The sequence below is a fragment of the Mirounga leonina genome, unplaced genomic scaffold (genome assembly GCF_011800145.1).
Source record: "Mirounga leonina isolate KUSES-001 unplaced genomic scaffold, KU_Mleo_1.0 Mir_174, whole genome shotgun sequence".
In the NCBI taxonomy this organism is placed as follows: Eukaryota; Metazoa; Chordata; class Mammalia; order Carnivora; family Phocidae; genus Mirounga; species Mirounga leonina.
The window spans coordinates 31,442,670-31,463,698 of NW_023270451.1; the positions used below are offsets into that span (position 1 = coordinate 31,442,670).

General features: G+C 34.0%; 1 protein-coding gene across 1 annotated transcript in view; it reads right to left on the minus strand.

The window, feature by feature from the left end:
* Positions 1 to 21,029, minus strand: part of DGKB (diacylglycerol kinase beta) — a 401,327-nt gene that overhangs the window by 127,692 nt on the left and 252,606 nt on the right. The window contains exon 21 of the mRNA XM_035020662.1: positions 7,274 to 7,338. Within this exon, the coding sequence (XP_034876553.1) occupies positions 7,274 to 7,338 (65 nt within the window). The remainder of the gene's footprint in view (positions 1 to 7,273; positions 7,339 to 21,029) is intronic.

Here is a 21,029-nt window from a genome sequence, read left to right on the forward strand (position 1 = left end):
CTAGGAAAAGAAAGGCAAAATCAAACAAGAAAAATTTTAGAATATTTGCATGAAAATGATACTAATAAAACGTATCTTGCAAACAGAAACTAGAAATAAATGTTTCTTTTTCTTCAGCTAAATCAGAGAACATATAAGCAACCCCTACTTCCATATATATCCTTTAGAGCTCAATGGTCACCTTAAATTGGGAGCCCTAGGAAATATCCTCTCCTCTGTATTAATATAATGTAACCTTTTCTTCCTGTTTATATTTTTCTGCACAACCTATCACTAAGTTTTCTATGTAACCCCAAATTCATTTTCCTCATTTGCCTCAGAGATATGAAAGATTCAGTGTCTAGCTGGATGCCCATCATATAAAAAGAGCTCCTTTAATAAGTGTCTGCAAAATAATCAACCAAATCAGATAAGCACTATTTTATCCAAACTTCAGGACCTTCTATTGATACTTATGATTCTCCACTGTAGTGGCAAGAGTACAGAAAAAAAGAGAGAGAGAGAGAGAGAGTAGAAATAAGAACTTAGGAGAGAACAAAGAGTGAGAGGCAAAAAAAACGAAGGAAGAAAAGTTATTGGATCTTTTCCTTATTTATCCTCGAGTTCTCACTCCATTCCAAAGAACTATCTTATATACATGATTTTGAACAGCCTGGACAGAAAAATGAGTATTCTGATTTAATGAAACCAGGAAATAATGCAGGAAGATTCAGGTGAATTGAATCCCCTGCATCACTATGCACACAACTCTGACTCCTTTAACCATTCATATTTCTACCTGCTCAGATGAAATATTTAACTGTGTTTCAACATACAAATGAAAATATATGAATAGAATGGCACAACTACTAGTAAATTATTTTAAAAGCCTTATATTATAAATTTATGTATAAGAATATAGTCATGAAAAATTTACATAATATGAAAAAGCCAAACTCTCAGAAAATATATATGTACACATATATATAAATCTATGCATCACATATATGTATACACATATATAAGTCTATATATTACAATCCACCTATTTAACTATGCACTAAATGGCTTATACACAGATCATAGTTTAGTCATGTGGGAACACTGATTTAGTAATAGTGCTGACACAAAAAATTTCAAGAAATGTCATTTAAAAGATATAATTGAGTAGTCATTCTAAGTGAGAATGAAAAATGAGTATGTTTCTATTTTTTAAAAAGACCAAAATTGGCTAGGTACACAGAAAATGAAAACATAAAAAAATGATTTAGGATACAGAATTCTCACGAGAATATAATCCTGTCCAAAAAGTCCCTGTACAGGGCGCCTGGGTGGCTCAGTTGGTTAAGCGACTGCCTTCGGCTCAGGTCATGATCCTGGAGTCCCGGGATCGAGTCCCACATCGGGCTCCCTGCTCAGCAGGGAGTCTGCCTCTCTCTCTGACCCTCCCCCCTCTCCTGCTCTCTATCTCATTCTCTCTCTCAAATAAATAAATAAAATCTTTAAAAAAAAAAAAAGTCCCTGTACAACACTAACTTTTCTAATGAATATAGATTTTATTCAACATACTAAAAATGAAAATGTTTAACTTTTAATATCAGTAGTACTATTTCCCTAATTTATAAAAGATGGTACCCTTTACATAAAGTGGAATTATGTACATTCTTAAATAGATAAAATGTTTCACTATACAGTAACAAAGCTGTCTTGACTGATGGTTGCAAAAGTGAGGTCAAATGCCTTAAAGACAATGCAGACTCCATTCTGTCTTCATTTACATTGTTTTAAATGGAGTGTGAATATGTCTTTAATTTAAAAATCAATTATTCTACAGATTTAAAAAATACCAATAAAAGTTATTTGTAATTTTTTTAATTTCTATAATTTCAAAGTATAAGAAAAGATGAATTCCAGAAAATGAAATTCTATAATTATGTCATTAAAACATTCAGATAGAAAAAAGAAGGGATATCTTGTTTTATTTGCTATATTGTGATTAACTTAAAAACATATGTAAGATACGTATGTAAGACACTATATCGTGAAATTCATTGAAAGATAATTTAAATTGGCTTTTACTAAACACACATTAAAATATTTATAGTATATGAAGAAAATTTGATATATGAATATGTCATCATGATATAAGACAGAATTTGAGCATTGCTCTTAAAGCTTCGAGAAATGTATTTTACTGAATTCAGAGAAACAACTTCTCACTGGTCTTTAAATAATAAATAAAAATATCTGGCTATGATACAACATTTTTCTATCACTACTGAAACATTATTTTATTCTTAACCCCACGTTTTATTCTAGAACTTCAGCTGGAACTTTTCTGTCTAGATAATAATCAACAATTTTATTTCATTGTTCTTGTCTGTCTGCTATGCCTCTAGAACACCAAGGTGGAAAGTTTAAAAAAAAAAGATTCAGAGGTTTTATTTCTCTATTAACTTGTAAATTATAGTATGTCACATATAATGTAGTATAGAATATATGGAAAAATATAATTTCCAAGTAAAGAACAGATATACATACACACAGTTTAAAATAAATACAATTTTATACAGGTATAAAATTGGCATTTCAAGGGGACGCCTGGGTGGCTCAGTCATTAAGCGTCTGCCTTCGGCTCAGGTCATGATCCTAGGGTCCTGGGATCAAGCCCCACATTGGGCTCCCTGCTCAGCGGGGAGTCTGCTTCTCCCTCTCCCTCTGCTGCTCCCCCTCCTTGTGCTCTCTCTCTCTCTCTGACAAATAAATAAATAAAAATCTTTATAAAAAAATTGGCATTTCAAGATCAATAAGAATATTTTATGAGTTATTTGACCAATAAAAATATTTGCTTCCATAAAATATCTTTTCTTATCATTTATGCAAAATTTGTTTGTATTTAGCTTAATATCACATGATATGCAACTTACAAAATTACTACAGAGAGAGAGAGAGTGATTTTTTTATACTCAGTCTTCAGTTCAGCATCACCAGGAAAATATTAATAATTGGTTGATAATTACATATTGTTGACCTATAAAGTTGATGATAACAAGTGCTAAACAAATCTACAAAGCTTGTATTATTCATTAGCAAGACATTCACAGTGCTCAGAGATTTATACAGCAGGATTTTTACTTGTTTATTAATATTGCTGGGGTCTTTGGAAATGAAGTACATGAACACTGTAGTGAAAAACTAAAAGGCATTATTAGTACCTGAAAAAATAGTTATTTAGAATGAAGACTCATTCTAGACGTATTTCAACTTTATTTTTTCTATTACTTATTTGGCACTATAAAAAGGGTAAACTATAAAAGTAGTTAGGTATTTAAAAGACAAATATACCACTCAATAATAAATAATTTAGTAAATAAATTTAGCAAATATCTACAAAGTGCTCATTATGTTCCATGCCATGTATAGATACTAAAGTCCCAGAAAGAGTCTCATTCTATGATTTCACCAAGCCTATTGCCAGGGGGAAAAAAAAAGAGAGAGAGAATCACTCCACAGAATGAGTGTGATTTTTAAAGGCAAAGACAAATTTTCTAAATTCATGTCTGCTCTTAATTTCTGCTCTTAATTTCTTAATTTGGAGAGCCTACCTTCTTTTTTATATCAGAGCTTATTAATATAGTGATGAAGTATACGTCTGGTATACCAATTTGTCAGTTTGGTTTCTTCCTTCACACACATGCAGGGTAAGGCCCTGGGACATATCTGGTACCACTACACAGATTATGAGTTAAACTGCTTTATTTAAATTCACACACCAATTTCACTTTTCCAGTTGTAGATTTCTTCATAAAAAGCAGAAAGTAGAACAGGAATGGAGTATATTCCCCTGAAAAGGAGACTAAGAAAACGGTCTTTGTTTCATTCAGGGGGTTTGAGAGCAGATACTTTTAAATAAGTACTTACTTGTGGACTTAGTGAATTAGTATCTTTGTGGAGTACTGTGGGCCATCAGTGTTTGCTAGCAAATGGTATCAAGTATTGTTTATTAAAAACTTGAATTAGTTCTTTGAAAACAAGCTATAACTACAATATTAATAAATCTTTGTAAGATCACCAATACTTTTTCTGTAACTAGTTCCATTGTGCATATTACTTGGAAGTCCTTGTTAATGTTGCAAGATTTCACTCATGGATGAATTAAATGGTTTTGAATTTTTTTTCAAAATTATTATAAGCCTTCAAAATGATCATTTTAATGGATACATATTTTATTGTGCCAATATACAATGATTAATATCATTTTTTTAAAGTAAGAGCATACAATGCTCTACTCTACACTTGATCGTAGCCAAAAGGCTGAGAAGCAATACAAGGCTCTACTATCAACAGACCAGGAGAACCAGCACTGTATGTTAATTATAAGGGCCCAAATGTGATTGTTAATAGTTGAGGTTTTTTTTATGTGATTGTTAATAGTAATAGTCAAGTTAATGTTTTAAATACTGATATCATGTAATAAATGGTTTTAAATAATAGTAGCATAAATACTTTAAGGATTATTTGAATCTAAAATAATGAAAAAGATTTTGGTTGGACTCAAGAATATCTTAAAGTTTAGAAAGTTAAACAGCATACTTCCTTTTAACAGTTAACTTAGATTTACATAAAAATTTGGAAAAGAATAAGATATAAACCTCTCAACTAGCACTTTCTTAAGCACCGGAAAAATCATTATCTTTCCCAGTTCTTTCAATTTCTGTCAGAAGAAGCATAGAGAGAACTATATATTTTGGTAATTAATTTCCTTAAGATAATGTTAGAAACATCAGGTTCTTTAAAATATAAATGAATTTCAAGGTGAGCATGCTAGAGGATAATATTAATGGCATATGATTTATTGTGACAAGAGATCTGATCTGAAACACCATTATTAGGAGTATTTAAAAAAATCCATTTGCAAATTCCTCAAAATACGGAAGAGTGCTATGGCTGAACGTGTCTCAAAGTTGAAATCGGAAAATCTGCCCTTTTAAGTATGAAATAGCTTGTGCACAATATGTGGCATGTCTTCCTCATAAAAATTTATTAGAAAATTTTCATATTCTGAATATGTTGCATTATAGTTTAGGGAATTATCTAAATGCTTGTAATTCTCAGTGAAGACAATCTGCAAAAGTACAGATTGAAATGTATATGCCTAACTGACCTGGTAATATGTGCAATTTTAGAGCTGTTAACTGAAAAACAGATAATACACTGAGCATCTACTATATACCTGGCATTCTTGGAACTCACAGGAGAAACATGTGAGGTGTGAATCTAAAAGGTGTTTTCTATATTATCACTGTTCCAAATGAAATATTCCTTTTAAACTATGCAAGGTTTATTCATCCCTCAAATTTACAAATAAGCTTCAATAGGATGTAGTTTTACACCTTTTAAATACATTAGGATGTACACACACTTTGCTGTACATACTATTTAACCACACATTGGGCAGTAAGGAATGTCATAAATTAGTACTGCAATCAATAATAAAAAAATAAGTATATATATATATATATATATATATATGAACAACAGAAGTCTTATTAAGAAGAATTAAAATTATTCTGGAGAACAGATTGCATTAACCTCGGACACTTGAGAGAGGATCATAAACATTGGCATTCTTATATATAGTATGTCAATTTGATTATCACATAAATAGATTGATACACTTTCTCTATACTTTTAATTCTCCTTTCTTCCCTCTGCCCTCATCTCTTCTGTTTCTCCCTTTCTCTCTCTCTGCTAAGTTTGGAACAAAAATGCCTTAAATATTAACAAAGTTTATTTCCCCAGGTATTTCTTAAAGTCTTAATGGGCTTTTAAATTGTGAAACTCCTGGATGGGGGACACTGCATGCCTCATTCTCAAATAACAATTATTTTTTTGTTTGAAATCTATTTTAACATATGAATATCAACATATGAATGCTGCATGGGATAGCATTTGAGTAAGCATAGGCTAGATTTTGTAATAAGGTTTTATGTACATTAACAAATATGTTCATTTTCAGGACATTCAAGGTATATTAATATGTGTTGAAATCTACTATAAGGTGAATATGATTTCATTGTTAGATCAATTTATTTTCATATATCTCATGAAAAATTAAATCTTGTAAAATGAAAATGTCTATTCTACATGCAAAGAAAACTTACAGGTACAAAATTTTAATGAGATCACTACTAAATTTTATAATACACATGGCATAAAATTCACACAAAAAAAGTATACAGTAAAAATTTAGTCTCCACCTCAACTATTTAGTTTCCTTTTCCAGGAGGAACCAGAGTTAAGAGATTTTGGTGAATTCCTCTAAAGATATGATGTGCACATGTACATACTCATATGTACATTTCTTCCATTTTCTTTAAACCAAAATTGTACCTGGCTGAACCATGAGAGTAAAGGCAAAACATAACATCATGATTTATGATTTCCAGGGTTGTTAAACTAGCCAAACACAGGGACTATAGAGACTTGGGCTTTGAACATTAATATATAAATCACTCAAATATCTGCATAGAAAGACAGATTATGATTTTGTAACTTTGTGAAATGAACATAGTAGAAATGGGTATAATTGAAGCAAAGATGATTCACTTCTTCTGTCTCATATTTCTAGGGGGGTCGAGGGGAAATAGCCCTGTTTCTGTCTAGAAATGGGAAAGATACAAAACCAAACCTTCCCCTATGTCCTTGAATATCCAAAAAAGTCAACATTTACATTTGGAAGGGAAAAATGTGTATTACTATAGTAGCAGAACTAATTCTAATTGTCAAGGCTCTTCTCCTTAAAGAATAAATCTTTAAAATTAGTTTATGTTAGCATTGATAATTCTCTGGTTTATTTTCCATTTGGTTGAGGCCAATACTGGACAGACGGTACAGAGATGCCAGGGCTTACCTGATGCCTTTGTAATACACAGTTACTCAGCATTATCAAATCACAGTCCCATGTTTTTCTTTGGGATTTAGGATGATCACCCCTCATACCCCTAGCCATGTAAAGACTTCCCATGTATCTTATTATTTTCACCTTATATACTTGAAATTCTTCTTTTCAACATGAGAATGGACTAGAGATCACAATTGCATTCTGCAGTGTAGTTTCGTTAAAACCAGAGGAAAAATTAAATTCATTTACACTTTTGTCCCAATATTTACACATACCCCTAATGTTATTCAGCTATTATATGTAAAGTGTTTTATACCATATAGTGATCCTTTTCATGACATAATTCATCAACAGCAACCACAATTATAATTTTATCATTTGTTACCTTACCTACTGTTGAATTTTTCTGGGTGTTTTTCTCTCATGATGTGGAATCTGTGTGCAATGGAAGCATCCTAAGGAGAGAAATAGAAAAGTAAAATGAGGCAGTTTATGATCCTACTATCTTGTGGAAATAAAGATTAAAAGACAAAAATAAACTAATAATATTTTTAAAGTAACTCTTTCTTAACACTATTGCTGCCCAGAAGATATTCTGAAATTAGGCAAAAATGAGTAATCTATACAAATTCAGTGTAAGTGTGATTTACGTCATCATTTCACCACTGGTTACTTGTCATATTGACTTCTAGGAACTGATTTCTATTTAATTTATGTATCTCCTTTACTACCTGATTTTGGCCTCATGATCAAAGTATGTTTAAGAGAGTGTCTATGAACATAAATGTTAAAAGTAGTTGAAAATATTGTTACACGTAGCTGGAAGAATGGCCTAAGTAGAGGAGTAATCAGGTGGAGTACTTTCTAGTCCTGTGAGATTAATTATGAGTAAAAAGATAGTGTGAGGGTGCATATATAAAAAAGTTAAGTATATCACAGGACTTCAAAGTTTGCTAAGAGTGTCTTGAATGTGTAATTATTAACTGTTCACAAGCAACTTTCTGACATATCTTATCTTGCTTAATGGAGGAAAAAAAAGCAACAAAAAGAAAAAAAAATATTTCTGGAAAATTGATGATAAGTGTAACTAGGCTCTGAGACTCCAAATGCACCAATTATGAACCCTAATGGATTTCTTTCTTTTAAGAAATCCACTCAGAGTTCCTATGAGACAGAATCACACTGAGCATGGGAGACTGGTGGAATATTGTGATTCAAGCTTTTCAAACATAAAGACTGTCCTTGCTGACTTTAAAGAGTTGCCCTTGTTATATTCCAAGCAAGAATATATTTTCCCATTCTTCATCTACACATGATTAATCACGCCACAATGAGAAACTAATATATTTACCAGTCATCTCAGTAGAAACAGGGCTATTGTTGCGATTAACTGTTAATTTTGTTTCATAGTGCAGATAAAAAAAAAAGAAAAAAAGAAAAGCCAAACACAAAGGAAATAAAGAAGTTGTGTATTTGAGAGAATCTAGAAAACACTAATCAAGGATTAAAAGTCTAATGAATGAAATGAAAAGGCTAATGTGCTTACTCATGCATAACAAAGCATGAGGCACAACAAGAGAGGGACCAATGCCCACTGCAGATGGCAGACTGAGTTGCTTTCCCTACAAGATAAAGCTGTAATAGCGCTGCAATTTTTCCCGTACATTTTATCCTCTCAAAATCATTAAGTAATTGAATTAATCCACAAGAGAAAAGGACACAAAGATACAGACAGGTGTACATAGAAACACTTATTAAAAAGTTACCAAAAAAACCCTGTATGGTTTGGTATTCTATCTTTGTTATATATACATGATCAACTTCCTGGTTTGCTAAGAAGTAGGAATATCAAGATGGTTCACTTTTATTGGTTCAATAGCTCTCAAATCCAGTCACAGAGTTTCTTCCTTTTTTTTTTAATTCTCACTAATAAGTCATAAATATATTCTATCTTAGAATGTTGTCTTATTGTGGTATGAAATTTAGATAAAAATGTGAGCTGGGCTATTTATGATATATTATGTGCCTTGATCATTAATTTTTTAAAACCATTTATTTTGACTTTATCCCTAATCTGGTTCAAAATCAATTTGTAATACCTTATAATTAAATGCATACATCCAGCAGACCAGTTGAACAAAAAGCAAAGGAATATGATTCAAGTCCTAAGAATGGATGGTCAATATTGGTTATCCATAGGGAGACCATCATTAAACTTGCTTCCGCTTGAATTATTTGTTCCTGCTAACATAGAGAACTGAGACTTTTAAAAATAGACTGTGTAGATTAATTTGCTTCACAAGCATCTATTTTTGCTATAACAGATCTCTTCCTTTTCAAAGCAACATAAAAAGGACAGAGAGGGGGAAAGAAGAAAGGAGGGAAAAGGGAAAGGAGAAGAAAGGAGAGTATCTGAAGAAGATCATTTAATTAGACTGGACTATAATTGAGTAAACTCCCAGAAATATAGAACACCAAATAGCCAAGGATAGACTGAATGTTAGTTCTATCTCCAAGATACTTGGGCAATGGATTATGTGGTAAAAGAGGGGATAAATAAAAACTAGTGAGGAACACTGGCATGCCTTTTCCATGTGTTGAATGGGTTTCACCACAAAGAGAGAGTTGGCATTGCTAACTACAGGATTGATAAGACACAATGACAGCAGGTGTTCATTTGGATGAGAATTCAGACCAAATTCCCATGGGATCCTGTCCCTTTGGCATAACCCCAAGAGGCTTAAAAGAGAACTGCCAAACACTGTAAACTTATCCAGCAGCCATATTTCAGAGACACTTAGGACTCCCTAATAGGAGACCAAATAAGAAAAAGATAAAATAGTGTCAGGTTTTTACATAAATTTTGCCCTTTCTCTCTCTATGTACCACACTCTTAAGGGACAAAAATTAACTACATAACTTCCATACCCAAGAATGGACAAACTTTAAATTTAGACAGAATTTTACTTCCAAGACTTGTAACTTTGAAGCAATTATTTACTGTAAGTCACAGCTTCCTTATCTTTAATAAAGGTAAATGATACTCCATTACAGTATTTTGGTGAGATTTTTTGAGATTATTTTGTATAGCTGAGGTGTTCATATATTTTATAGCCACATCAGAATTTTATTGAAAGTAAAAGGGAATGCTAAAATATGGTTACATTGCATAATTTTGAAATATGTACTTAATGACTCTCAAATTGGTTTTATTATTTCCTGAAATATAAAATACTTTTATTTTAAATTAATTTAAAACAAAATCAGATTTAAGAAATAAAAATAAAATATACCCATCTTTATTAAAGCAAAACAAATTTAAATATCATGTTAATTTTCTAAGCAGCAGAAAGTACTAATTTATATACACACACACACACACACACAATATACAAAATATTCATATATCAGAGAATCAGCTTCTTAGCTGTCACTGTTATTTTTCTGATGAGTGATTCTTCTTTTCCTATAAGGGCTTATTATTTTATTTTTTAAAAAATAAAGTCACTCTAAATCTCCAAAGTTGCATTTTAAGTTATTAATTTAAAATTTTTGACTATTTCTGTGGATCATAACTTTTTTTGGATCATAACATTTTAAATTGAGAAAATACTCTATAAGTGCTGAGATACTGTACCTATAACAAACTCTACTAAATATTTCCAGTGGCTTTTTTGAGGTATTATTTACATACCATAAAATTCATCAATTTTAAGTGTACCATTCAATGAGTTTGAACAAAGGTATACAATAACCACTTTCACAAACATGATATAGAAAATTTGCACCACCCCAAAAAGTTCCCTAATGCCCTCTGCATTTATATACTTTTATACTTACACATATCCCCACCACCACCCTCAAAAGACACTGATCTGCTTTCTCTCACCATAGATTTCCTTTCTAAAAATTCCTGTAAATGGAATTTAAAAGTACTATTTTAATGTCAGGCTTTCTTCACTTATTGTAATACTTTTAGGATTCGGCCATTTGTTCCAGTATCAGTGGTTTGTCAGTATTCAATTGAATAGATATACCACAATATGTTTACTTACTAATTGTTGGCATTTGTCTTTTTATGAATAAAACTGCTATGAACTTCTGAACACAATTCCTTTCATAGACATATGTGATTACATCTTTTGAGAAAATACCTAGGATTGAGACTGCCCAGCTGTATGATAAAGTTTAAATATAACTTTATAAAAAACTACATTATTTTTCAGAGTAATTGTACCACTTTGCATTTCTACCAGTAATTTTCGAGAGTTCCAGTTAGTCCACATCTTTACCAACATTCCACATCCACAACAACCCTTGGCAATTTTTTTAAATTTTATCATTCTAATAAATATGCAGTGGTATCCTTGTTTAGCCTTAACCATTTGAGCCGGCACCATCTGCTTCACTAGAGGAGTCAATTCTGATGAAAATATAAGATATGAAATTTCTGGTGGAGACTTACTCTACCACAGCCATTCATCCGTGAAGCTCTTATATGTTCTCAGCAATGAGCACTCTCTGGAATCCCACCTCACACAATCATCCTACATATAGCCTCAAGGGTTTTAAAGGATTCTTCTTTTTCTATTAAATTTCTGTGAAAAAGATATTCAGAGACTATATGCTTAGAATCTCCCTTGAAGAACTTTATTTAAGCTGTCAAACTGATAATGATCTTTTTCTTTGCTTAAACTAAACTTTAAATAAAAAAATTAAAAATTCAATATATCATAATTGTTTAAATAAATTTTCCTTATTGTTTACAGAAGTTGATTATCTTTTCATATGCTTTTGTCCATATTTATTTTTCTGTGGAGTACCTAGTCAAGTCCTTTACCCATTTGGTCCATGAACATTAAAATAATTATTTATATTAATAACCATAATGACAGTAATTAGTAATAATTAAGTATTTACTACTCTTAAGGCACTATTTTAAGAGCTTTACATGTAGTATTTCATTTAATCTTCACAAAATTTTTTTAAAGATTTTATTTATTTATTTGAGAGAGAGAGAATGAGAGAGAGCACATGAGAGGGGTTAGGATCAGAGGGAGAAGCAGACTTCCTGCCGAGCAGGGAGCCCGATGCAGGACTCGATCCAGGGACTCCAGGATCATGACCTGAGCCAAAGGTAGTCGCTTAACCAACTGAGCCACCCAGGTGCCCCTAATCTTCAGAAAAATTTTATGAGCTATCTACTGTTATCTGCATTTTATGAATGAGAAAACAGGATTATGGATTTTAGAACCCTTCTAGACCATACAGGAAAAAGCTGTGGAATTCACAGGTGAATACAGGTAATTGCCTTCAGGTCTTTTATATTTTTTGTTAGCAATGAGAAAGCCATGCAATTGTAAATATTTCCCCCCCCCTTTTTTTTTTTACTTTTTTTTGTTTACCTTGTAGAGTTCTGAATTTTTATATTTCAGACATATCAACCCTTTTTTTGAGTTTTGAGTCATTTTCAGAAACAGCCTTCTTCATAATTAAGCAGGATACTTTTACCTTAAAACTTCATAATTTACACTGTATTATTAGAATCATTTCAGATTTATACATATTATATATATACTAATAGAATTTGTTTAATAATCTACTTTTCCTTCTTTGTTTGAATACAGTTAATTCTATAATAAATTTCCACCTCTATCTCTCTATATGTTACTTCTGAACTACAGCAAACTATTTTAAATATTCTAGTTTTGTACTACATTTTCATATTTGGTTGGCCTAGAATCACCCAAATTGATTCTAATCACTGGAACTTGGTAAAGTTTTTGCAGATGTGATCAAGTTAAAGATTAATATTGCTTGGGACCAATGATTCTTTTCTGCCTTACACTTTCTTTCTTTTGGAAAAGAAATGTCTAACTATTCTACTATGCTATTTTGAAAACAGATACTTGTTTTCTAGTTTCACAGGCTCACAATAGAGAAGAAATTTGCCCAGTATGCATCATATGCTGAGTCTTACCTATAACAGATTTCAACAATTTATACAGTAAGGTTTAGGATTTGGAGCTGATGATATTGATATGGGCCTTTTGACTTGAGTTGATATAATGGACTGAGACATGTGGAGATACTGAAATGAGGTGTAAATATTTTGCATGGGGGACAGAATAAATCTATTAGGGACAACAGGCAGATACTAGTGGGATGAATGGCGACCCCTAAATATATCTGTCCTTAATCCCTGGAACCTGAAAATGTCACCTTATATGGTAAACTTTTTACAAATGTGATTAAAGGGGGTGCCTGGGTGGCTCAGTTGGTTAAGTGACTGTCTTCGGCTCAGGTCATGATCCTGGAGTCCCTGGCTCGAGTCCCGCATCGGGCTCCCTGCTCAGCAGGGAGTCTGCTTCTCCCTCTGACCCGCTCCCCTCATGTGCTCTCTCTCTCTCTCTCATTCTCTCTGTCTCAAATAAATAAATAAAATCTTTAAAAAAAAAAAAACAAAACAAAAAAAGGAAATGTGATTAAAGATCTTGAAATGAGGAGATTATCCTGAATTATTTAAATAAGACCTAAATGCCTTTACAAGTGTCCTTATCAGAGAGAGACACAGGGAAATTTGACAGACAGAAGAGGAGGAGGCAATGTGACCATACAGGTAGAGATTTCAGTGATGCAGCCAGACATGAGGCAAGGCTGACAGCCACCAGAAGCCAGAAGTGGCAAAGAACAGATGCCCCCTTAAAGCCTTTCCAGGACCATGAACCTGTTGACACCATGATTTCTGCCTAGGGAAATGAAATTTGGACTTCCAGACGCTTGCACTGTGAGAGAATACACTTCTGTTGTTTTAAGCCACCAAGTCTGTGGTAATTTGTTACAGCAGGCACAGGAAATTTATACATCATTTATCCTTATAGCTTGTTTCAGGAAAGCATTATCTTAATTTTGTCTGAATCCTTATTTTATTCTCTCAATTCCAATTGCATTATTTTTTTGCATTTAACATGATGTTCAGAATCTGTAATTTAACAAAAAAGAATATAAGATGAAAATAGACATCACAAATTCTATATGTCAACTACATAAAGTGGGCATGAAACAAAGAGCAAAACCGTAGAAAGGTAGAGCTTCTTGCCTTTACAGGAAAGACTTAATTCCACCCTAGATACTCCTGCTTGAGTATCTATTTAACACGGCATTGGAAGTCTTTAGAAATACAAGAGATAAAAAAGAGATATATGTATTATAAAGAAAGAGAAAAACTATCCTTATTTATAGGTGACATAATATTCTATATAGAAAATCCAAAGGAATCAAATGAAATCCACATAATTTAAGGGTTTAAGGAGCTGTCCAGATATACAAAGAGTGTATAAAATTAGTAGAATTAAACACATTGAAACAAAGTAATAGAAAATTATCCCATTCACAGTAACAATAACAAGTACCAGGGGAAAGTACTACCAGTGTGAGTCCTACAGAAGAACATGATAATTACTGAAAGACACAGATGCATACTATTCTGAGTTGCAATGATTTATGGAGTTGGAGTTAGAGGATATGAGGAGTGGTACAGTATCTTCTGAACTTGAGCATCAGTGGAAGCACATGGACTTTTCTCTATTACATGGCATTTACTATCTCTTGGAATTGGGTTTTGAGGTGTGTGTGTGTGTGTGTGTGTGTGTGTGTGTGTGTGTGTGTGAATCCCCAGGAACTCTGAGGCATCGAGTTGCACATCTGCAACTTATCCTGCTGTGAAAACTTCAGATGCAACCCATACTGGACTTCTGTTAGCTAGCTTTTGATTATACTCCGGACAACCAGGGCATTTTTCTAGAATTAAAAATTTAGACTTAGAGAAATACATTACTGAGAGCAAGATGACAGGTGTTAGTCATTTAGAGCCAGTCCCTGAGGTAGGATATGAGATTTGCTGAATGGTAGATGCAGGCTCAAAAGCAGAGCTTTCAATGAGGAGACTTTTGCAAAGTCTTCATTGGCTTCATTGCAAGCAGACTTCTCATGAATTTTTTAAATTAAGAGAAATTTCTTTAAATTACCTTCTCTTGGATGATGGCAAAAATTATAATTAAGTTTTAGTTTAAATTACTGCTCTCAAATTTTATAATTCTCTTTTGTTTTGTTTTGTTCCCAAGTTTTGTTCGGTCAAATTGGAGAAAGCCATGCCACTCACTCTGTGTGTCCATGTTCTAGATGGAAGCAAGACTTGGGGTTATATGTGAGATGAAGCCTGTCCCCATATCAGCATCTTCCCACTCTCTTTTCCATTTATCAAGAGACCCTTAGGAAGGTGGTAGCTTCATCATGTAGCACTGAGAGAAGCTGCATCATCAGTGTTCCATAAAAAACAGATGATATACTAGGGGCTCCTGGGGGGCTCAGTCGGTTAAGCGTCTGCCTTCGTTCGGCTCAGAGAGAGAGAATCCCAATCCCCTCACATGGCGCTCGATCTGATGATCCTGAGATCATGACCTGAGCTGAACTCAGGAGTCAGGTGCTTAACCATGTGAGCCACCCAGGCACCCCAGTATACACTTTATTCTTAATGCATACATCTAAACTTACAGGGTGCTTTTAGGTAATGATGGCAACTTTGGTTTCATTTTTTGAAATAATAACACAAATTATTCCAGGTGTTTTGCTTTTTTTTTTTTTTTAATGTTTTATTTATTTATTCATGAGAGTCAGAGAGAGAGAGAGGCAGAGGCAGAGGGAGAAGCAGGCTCCCCGCCTAGCAGGGAGCCCGATGCGGGACTTGATCCCAGGACCCCGGGATCATGACCTGAGCCGAAGGCAGACGCTTAACCATCTGAGCCACCCAGGCGCCCCCAGGTGTTTTGCTTTTTAAAATGATAAAGTTTAATATTTATTTCCAGGTACCATGTAATAACTATTTTATTTAATTAAGCATTTTACTTTATTTTTTTTAGATTTTATTTATTTATTTGACAGAGAGAGATAGCGAGAAAGGGGACACAAGCAGGGGGTGTGGGAGAGGGAGAAGCAGGCTCCCCACTGAGCAGGGAGCCCGATGTGGAGCTCCATCCCAGGACCCCAGGATCATGACCTGAGCAGAAGGCAGACACTTAACCGACTAAACCACGCAGGCGTCCCTAATTAAACATTTTAAATGCATATTTTATATACACATATACACTTGTATATTATAGTTAATTGATACTTTCGTTGATATAACAATAGCCACCCTGTCAATCCTTTTGCATATATTTGGTGCTTATGTTTCTTAGACTTGTATATTTTTACACATAGGTTTTTATTCTGCTATGAGTATTGAACCTTAAGGACTGTAATTCCTCTATTCTGGATTGCTTCTGTTTGCTTATCTAGATCCTCTCTCTACCCTTCTCCATTGTGCTCTCTGACTGGGCAGTGTCCTGTATAGCTATCAGATTCCTCTTGTCCTTTTGCTTCTAATTGTCCTTGCCAGTTGAGAGCCCCAGCTAGAGATGGGAAGGAGGCATGTGAGTTAGGGTAATTAAATCCCTGGCTCCCTTAGTGAAAAGTCAGTTGCCATTGGATGTCTTTTTCTCTCAGGGCTGTCTTCTATATGTCATTCTATCCTTCTGGGTCTAGTAACTATCTTGTCATATGGTCTGGAAGGACTTCGTTGTGGTAACAGCTTCCATTTACTTATCCCAGTATTCTGCATGACCCTTTCAGCTTCCCAAAGACTTTTTGAGAGTCATTTAACAAGAATAAACTTCTTTCCATTTGGGATAATGCACTTCCTCAGATTAGAGTATATCATCTGTTTTTTTGTTTTGTTTTGTTTTTTTAAGAATCTATTCATTTATTTGAGAAAGAGTGAGAACTAGAGAGAGAGAGAGCACACACAGAGGGAGAGGGAGAGAGGGAAGTAGACTCCCCACCAAGCAGGGAGCCTCATGCGGGGCTCGATCCCAGAACCCTGAGATCATGACCTGAGCTGAAGGCAGACGCTTAACCGACTGAGCCACCCAGGCGCCCCTAGTATATCATCAGTTTTTTATAGGACACTGATGATGCAGCTTCTCTCAGTGTAAAGCTACCACCTTCCTAAGGGTCTCTTGATAAATGACCACCCAACCCTGGCGTGCACTCACTCCCTCTCTCTTAATTAATGAAGTGTATACACAGAAACTTTTCCGGCTTTATCAAAGAGTGATGCGTCCCATATAAATATATTCCACTATATGTTACACACCAAACTTTTAAATTTAACTAATTTGGGCTAAAAACTATTTTATTATATCTATAGATGTAACTTAGTTAAGCTTAATAGGTCAATCCCTTGTCTCAATAAAACTGATATAGCAGCACCTTTAAGCTACTCTTAATGGCTTGGGCTATCCTGTTAGGTTTCACAGACCTTGTACAGTGACACACCATGGCCCTCAGTGTGAGAAGGGCTGTTCGCGCTACCGTGAATCACTTCAAACTGTTGTGTTGTGCTTTTTAGTGTTCTTAAGATTTTTTTTTTTTATTCCTTTCTTCTTGCATCATATCAAACGCTTAACTTTCACTTCTTGCTATAAAGAACACACCTTTCATGCTAAGGAAACTTAGCAGTTTCCTCCTGTTTCACTGATCTCAATTTTCATATTTTGAAAAGAAATGGAGCCTTAGAATCTAAAAACTAGAATTGACCATAAATATTGCTCGTAGCCTAGACGAGCAAAGTGGATTAAACAAAACCAATATAGGTATGGAATATGGCCAAGAAGCACAAAAGAGGCTGAAATAGTCTATGGGTTCTCCTACAAGTGAATTTCAGAAATTTTCCACATGAACTTTTGAGATAATCTTTATAAGCTAAACATTTTATTATATATAATTCCTAGATGGCCATTTTACTCCAAAAGCAAAAGCTAGTAGGACAATTATCTTTGATAAATAAATATTATTGGGATGTAAATATTGTATTTTCATCTCCTATAAATTTTTTTAAAAATTGTAAGAGATTATGGTAAGAGTGAAAAGAAATGTACAAATGATTAGTTTGAGTTTCAATTCTGAAACAGAAAACCCATACTTAAAATTACATAGTAAAATGAGAAGATTCTACTTACATTTTAATAATCTCATTAAAAATTCCTGTTGTTTAAATATATTTTATACAGGAGAGATCATGAAACCAAGCAAACTAGTTCAAGTCATAAGGAAAAAATATCTGACCTTGGAGAATCTAAAGAGACATGCCAAGAAGAGAACCTAAATCATAAATCTCACTCTTGCTCTATAACATATAACATTTGGGATTAGAACTATCAGAAAACTTCTAGAACAGTTTCTTCACCTTATCCTTAAGCTTCGTGAACAAACTTATCAAAAGAATAAACTTAGTATACATATACTATTATCACAACTATATAATTTCTATGATCAAAATGTTCCTTTAAATACAAATTTTTTTTTTTTACTAAACAAATTCTAACTTGTTTTTATTGGATTAGAAAGACTACATTCCTGGGGCACCTGGGTGGCTCAGTTGGTTAAGCGACTGCCTTCGGCTCAGGTCATGATCCTGGAGTCCCGGGATCGAGTCCCGCATCGGGCTCCCTGCTCGGCAGGGAGTCTGCTTCTCCCTCTGACCCTCTTCCCTCTCATGCTCTCTGTCTCTCATTCTCTCTCTCTCAAATAAATAAATAAAATCTTTAAAAAAAAAAAAAGACTACATTCCTCTCAAAGTGCTTCTTTTGATTAAAAATTCCTAGATTTGGAGGCCTAGAAATCTCAAATGAAGCAAACCGTATAGTCTACATAATTAGTGAATGAAGTGTAATTCAAATAAATTGCTTTATAATTTTAGTTTTATTCCTAATGTGGAACAATCTAAGAAGATCTTAATTACATGAAAATCCATGAAAGCCAAATTTATAACAGATTTAGTAACAGTAAATCATTAGATCAGGAGCTCCCTCTCTAAAAAGCCTAAGGCCAAAACTAAAGAAAGACGTGTGCAGTAATATAGACAAATTGGTGCCTAAGTAGCAAAGCTAATATTTATTTATTTTTATTATTATGTTATGTTAATCACCATACATTACATCATTAGTTTTTGATGTAGTGTTCCATGATTCATTGTTTGCGTATAACACCCAGTGCTCCATGCAGAATGTGCCCTCTTTAATACCCATCACCAGGCTAACCCATCCTCCCACCCCCTTCCCCTCTAGAAACCTCAGTTTGTTTCTCAGAGTCCATCATCTCTCATGGTTCGTCTCCCCCTCCGATTTCCCCCCTTCATTCTTCCCCTCCTGCTATCTTCTTCTTCTTCTTCTTTTTTAATATACAATGTATTATTTGTTTCAGAGGTACAGATCTGTGATTCAACAGTCTTGCATAATTCACCACGCTCACCATAGCACATACCCTCCCCAATGTCTATCACCCAGCCACCCCATGTCTGCCACCCCCCACCACTCCAGCAACCCTCAGTTTGTTTCCTGAGATTAAGAATTCCTCATATCAGTGAGTTCATATGATACATGTCTTTCTCTGACTGACTGACTTTGCTCAGCATAACACCCTCCAGTTCCATCCATGTCGTTGCAAATGTGGTATATACAATGGAATATTATGCAGCCATCAAAAGGAATGAAATCTTTCCAAAGCTAATATTTAAATCAACACTATTATTTTAAAAGACTGCACAATAAAATTTAAGATTTTCAAATTTCACAGTTTTGGTGAGGCAGTGATTAAATTAGCCTATAGTAAAACTCTCCACATAGTAAAACTCAACTCAAACCACGACATAAAGCTGAAATTCTGGAGAGACACTAGTGTTACAGAGTAGTCCTGGAAAGGGAAACCAGACATTCCTCTTCAGAGGGTACAGAGGGAATCAAACCCATATGAAAATGACCTGCTTTGGGTCTACAGAGGACATCAGCCAGTATGTAAAGATACTCTTCCCATGCCTAACGAGAGAGAAGTCTATACCTTTCTCACATGTAAGGTCTAGGATAGGCCCAAAGTCAATGAAAACAGGCCAAGGCCCCCGGGAATGAGGAACTGGAATGCTACACATGATGTTAAGGCATTAAGGACACAAAACAGTGTCCAATTTACCCAAACAAGAAAGAAAGTGGCTTGCTCCTCGCCAGGGGAGCCTAGGAATAAAACTAAAATTATAAAGCAATTTATTTGAATTACACTTCATTCATTAATAATGTAGACTATACGGTTTGCTTCATTTGAGATTTCTAGGCCAGTAATTAAAAGCACATGCTCTACAATCTCTACGATCTGACAAATAGTTCCTATACTCACGCCATCACTACACTGATGTTTCTTCACCTGAAAAATGGAAACAGCCCATATCTCCCTCATCAGGTTAATACTAAGACCATTTATCAAGGATCATTTTTGTAAGGAGTTTTACCCCTTGGCGCAAAGCCTGACAGTAAACAAAACAAGAAAGGTATTATTCCATTGCTCAGGTACTGGGCAAATAAAAACTACTAGTCTAAGAGAAGAAGGAACAAACTGATGGCACCTTTACAAAGAACTGATCTGCTTCCTTATGTATCACCTGACTAGAAAATATTTACAAAAAAAACTTTGCAAAGATGACAAAATGCCTAGACTATTTCACAAATTCTGCTAGTGTCCACTGAATATTGAATAACGTGTTGGTTGTTAAAATTTTTAAATCTCTCCAGAGTAGAATTCTCATAATTTGCATTCTTCTTTCCCAATTTGGGAAAAAATTAACAAGTATATGACCTTAAATACTGAAGTATTTTTTCACAGTGAACTAGATCCTTAGCTCTGTTTTAGTTTCTAGAAACCTTGGGTATTTTGTTGATTATCTATTATCTTCAATAATCAAGATATCTTTTTCAGTTAAAACATAAAGGTTGAATCCATCAACTACATTTATGTCTGAGGTTGACTTGGTCATTACAGTACTCATTCAATCTGATACAACCTGCAAATGTATTCACTGCTTTGATGTAATTTCAGCACATGTGCAAAGAAAGTCTTGTGTTTGAATACCCAGGGGGTTGAAATGTGAATAGCATTTTCCATAATACCTGAAAAGGCATATTTCTTGCATTTGCAAAATAAAGTTGACACCTGCTGTGTGACTGCCAGTCATTAAACTAGGTTGGCAATGACCAAGGTGGTATGACAGCCACCAGTAAACTGA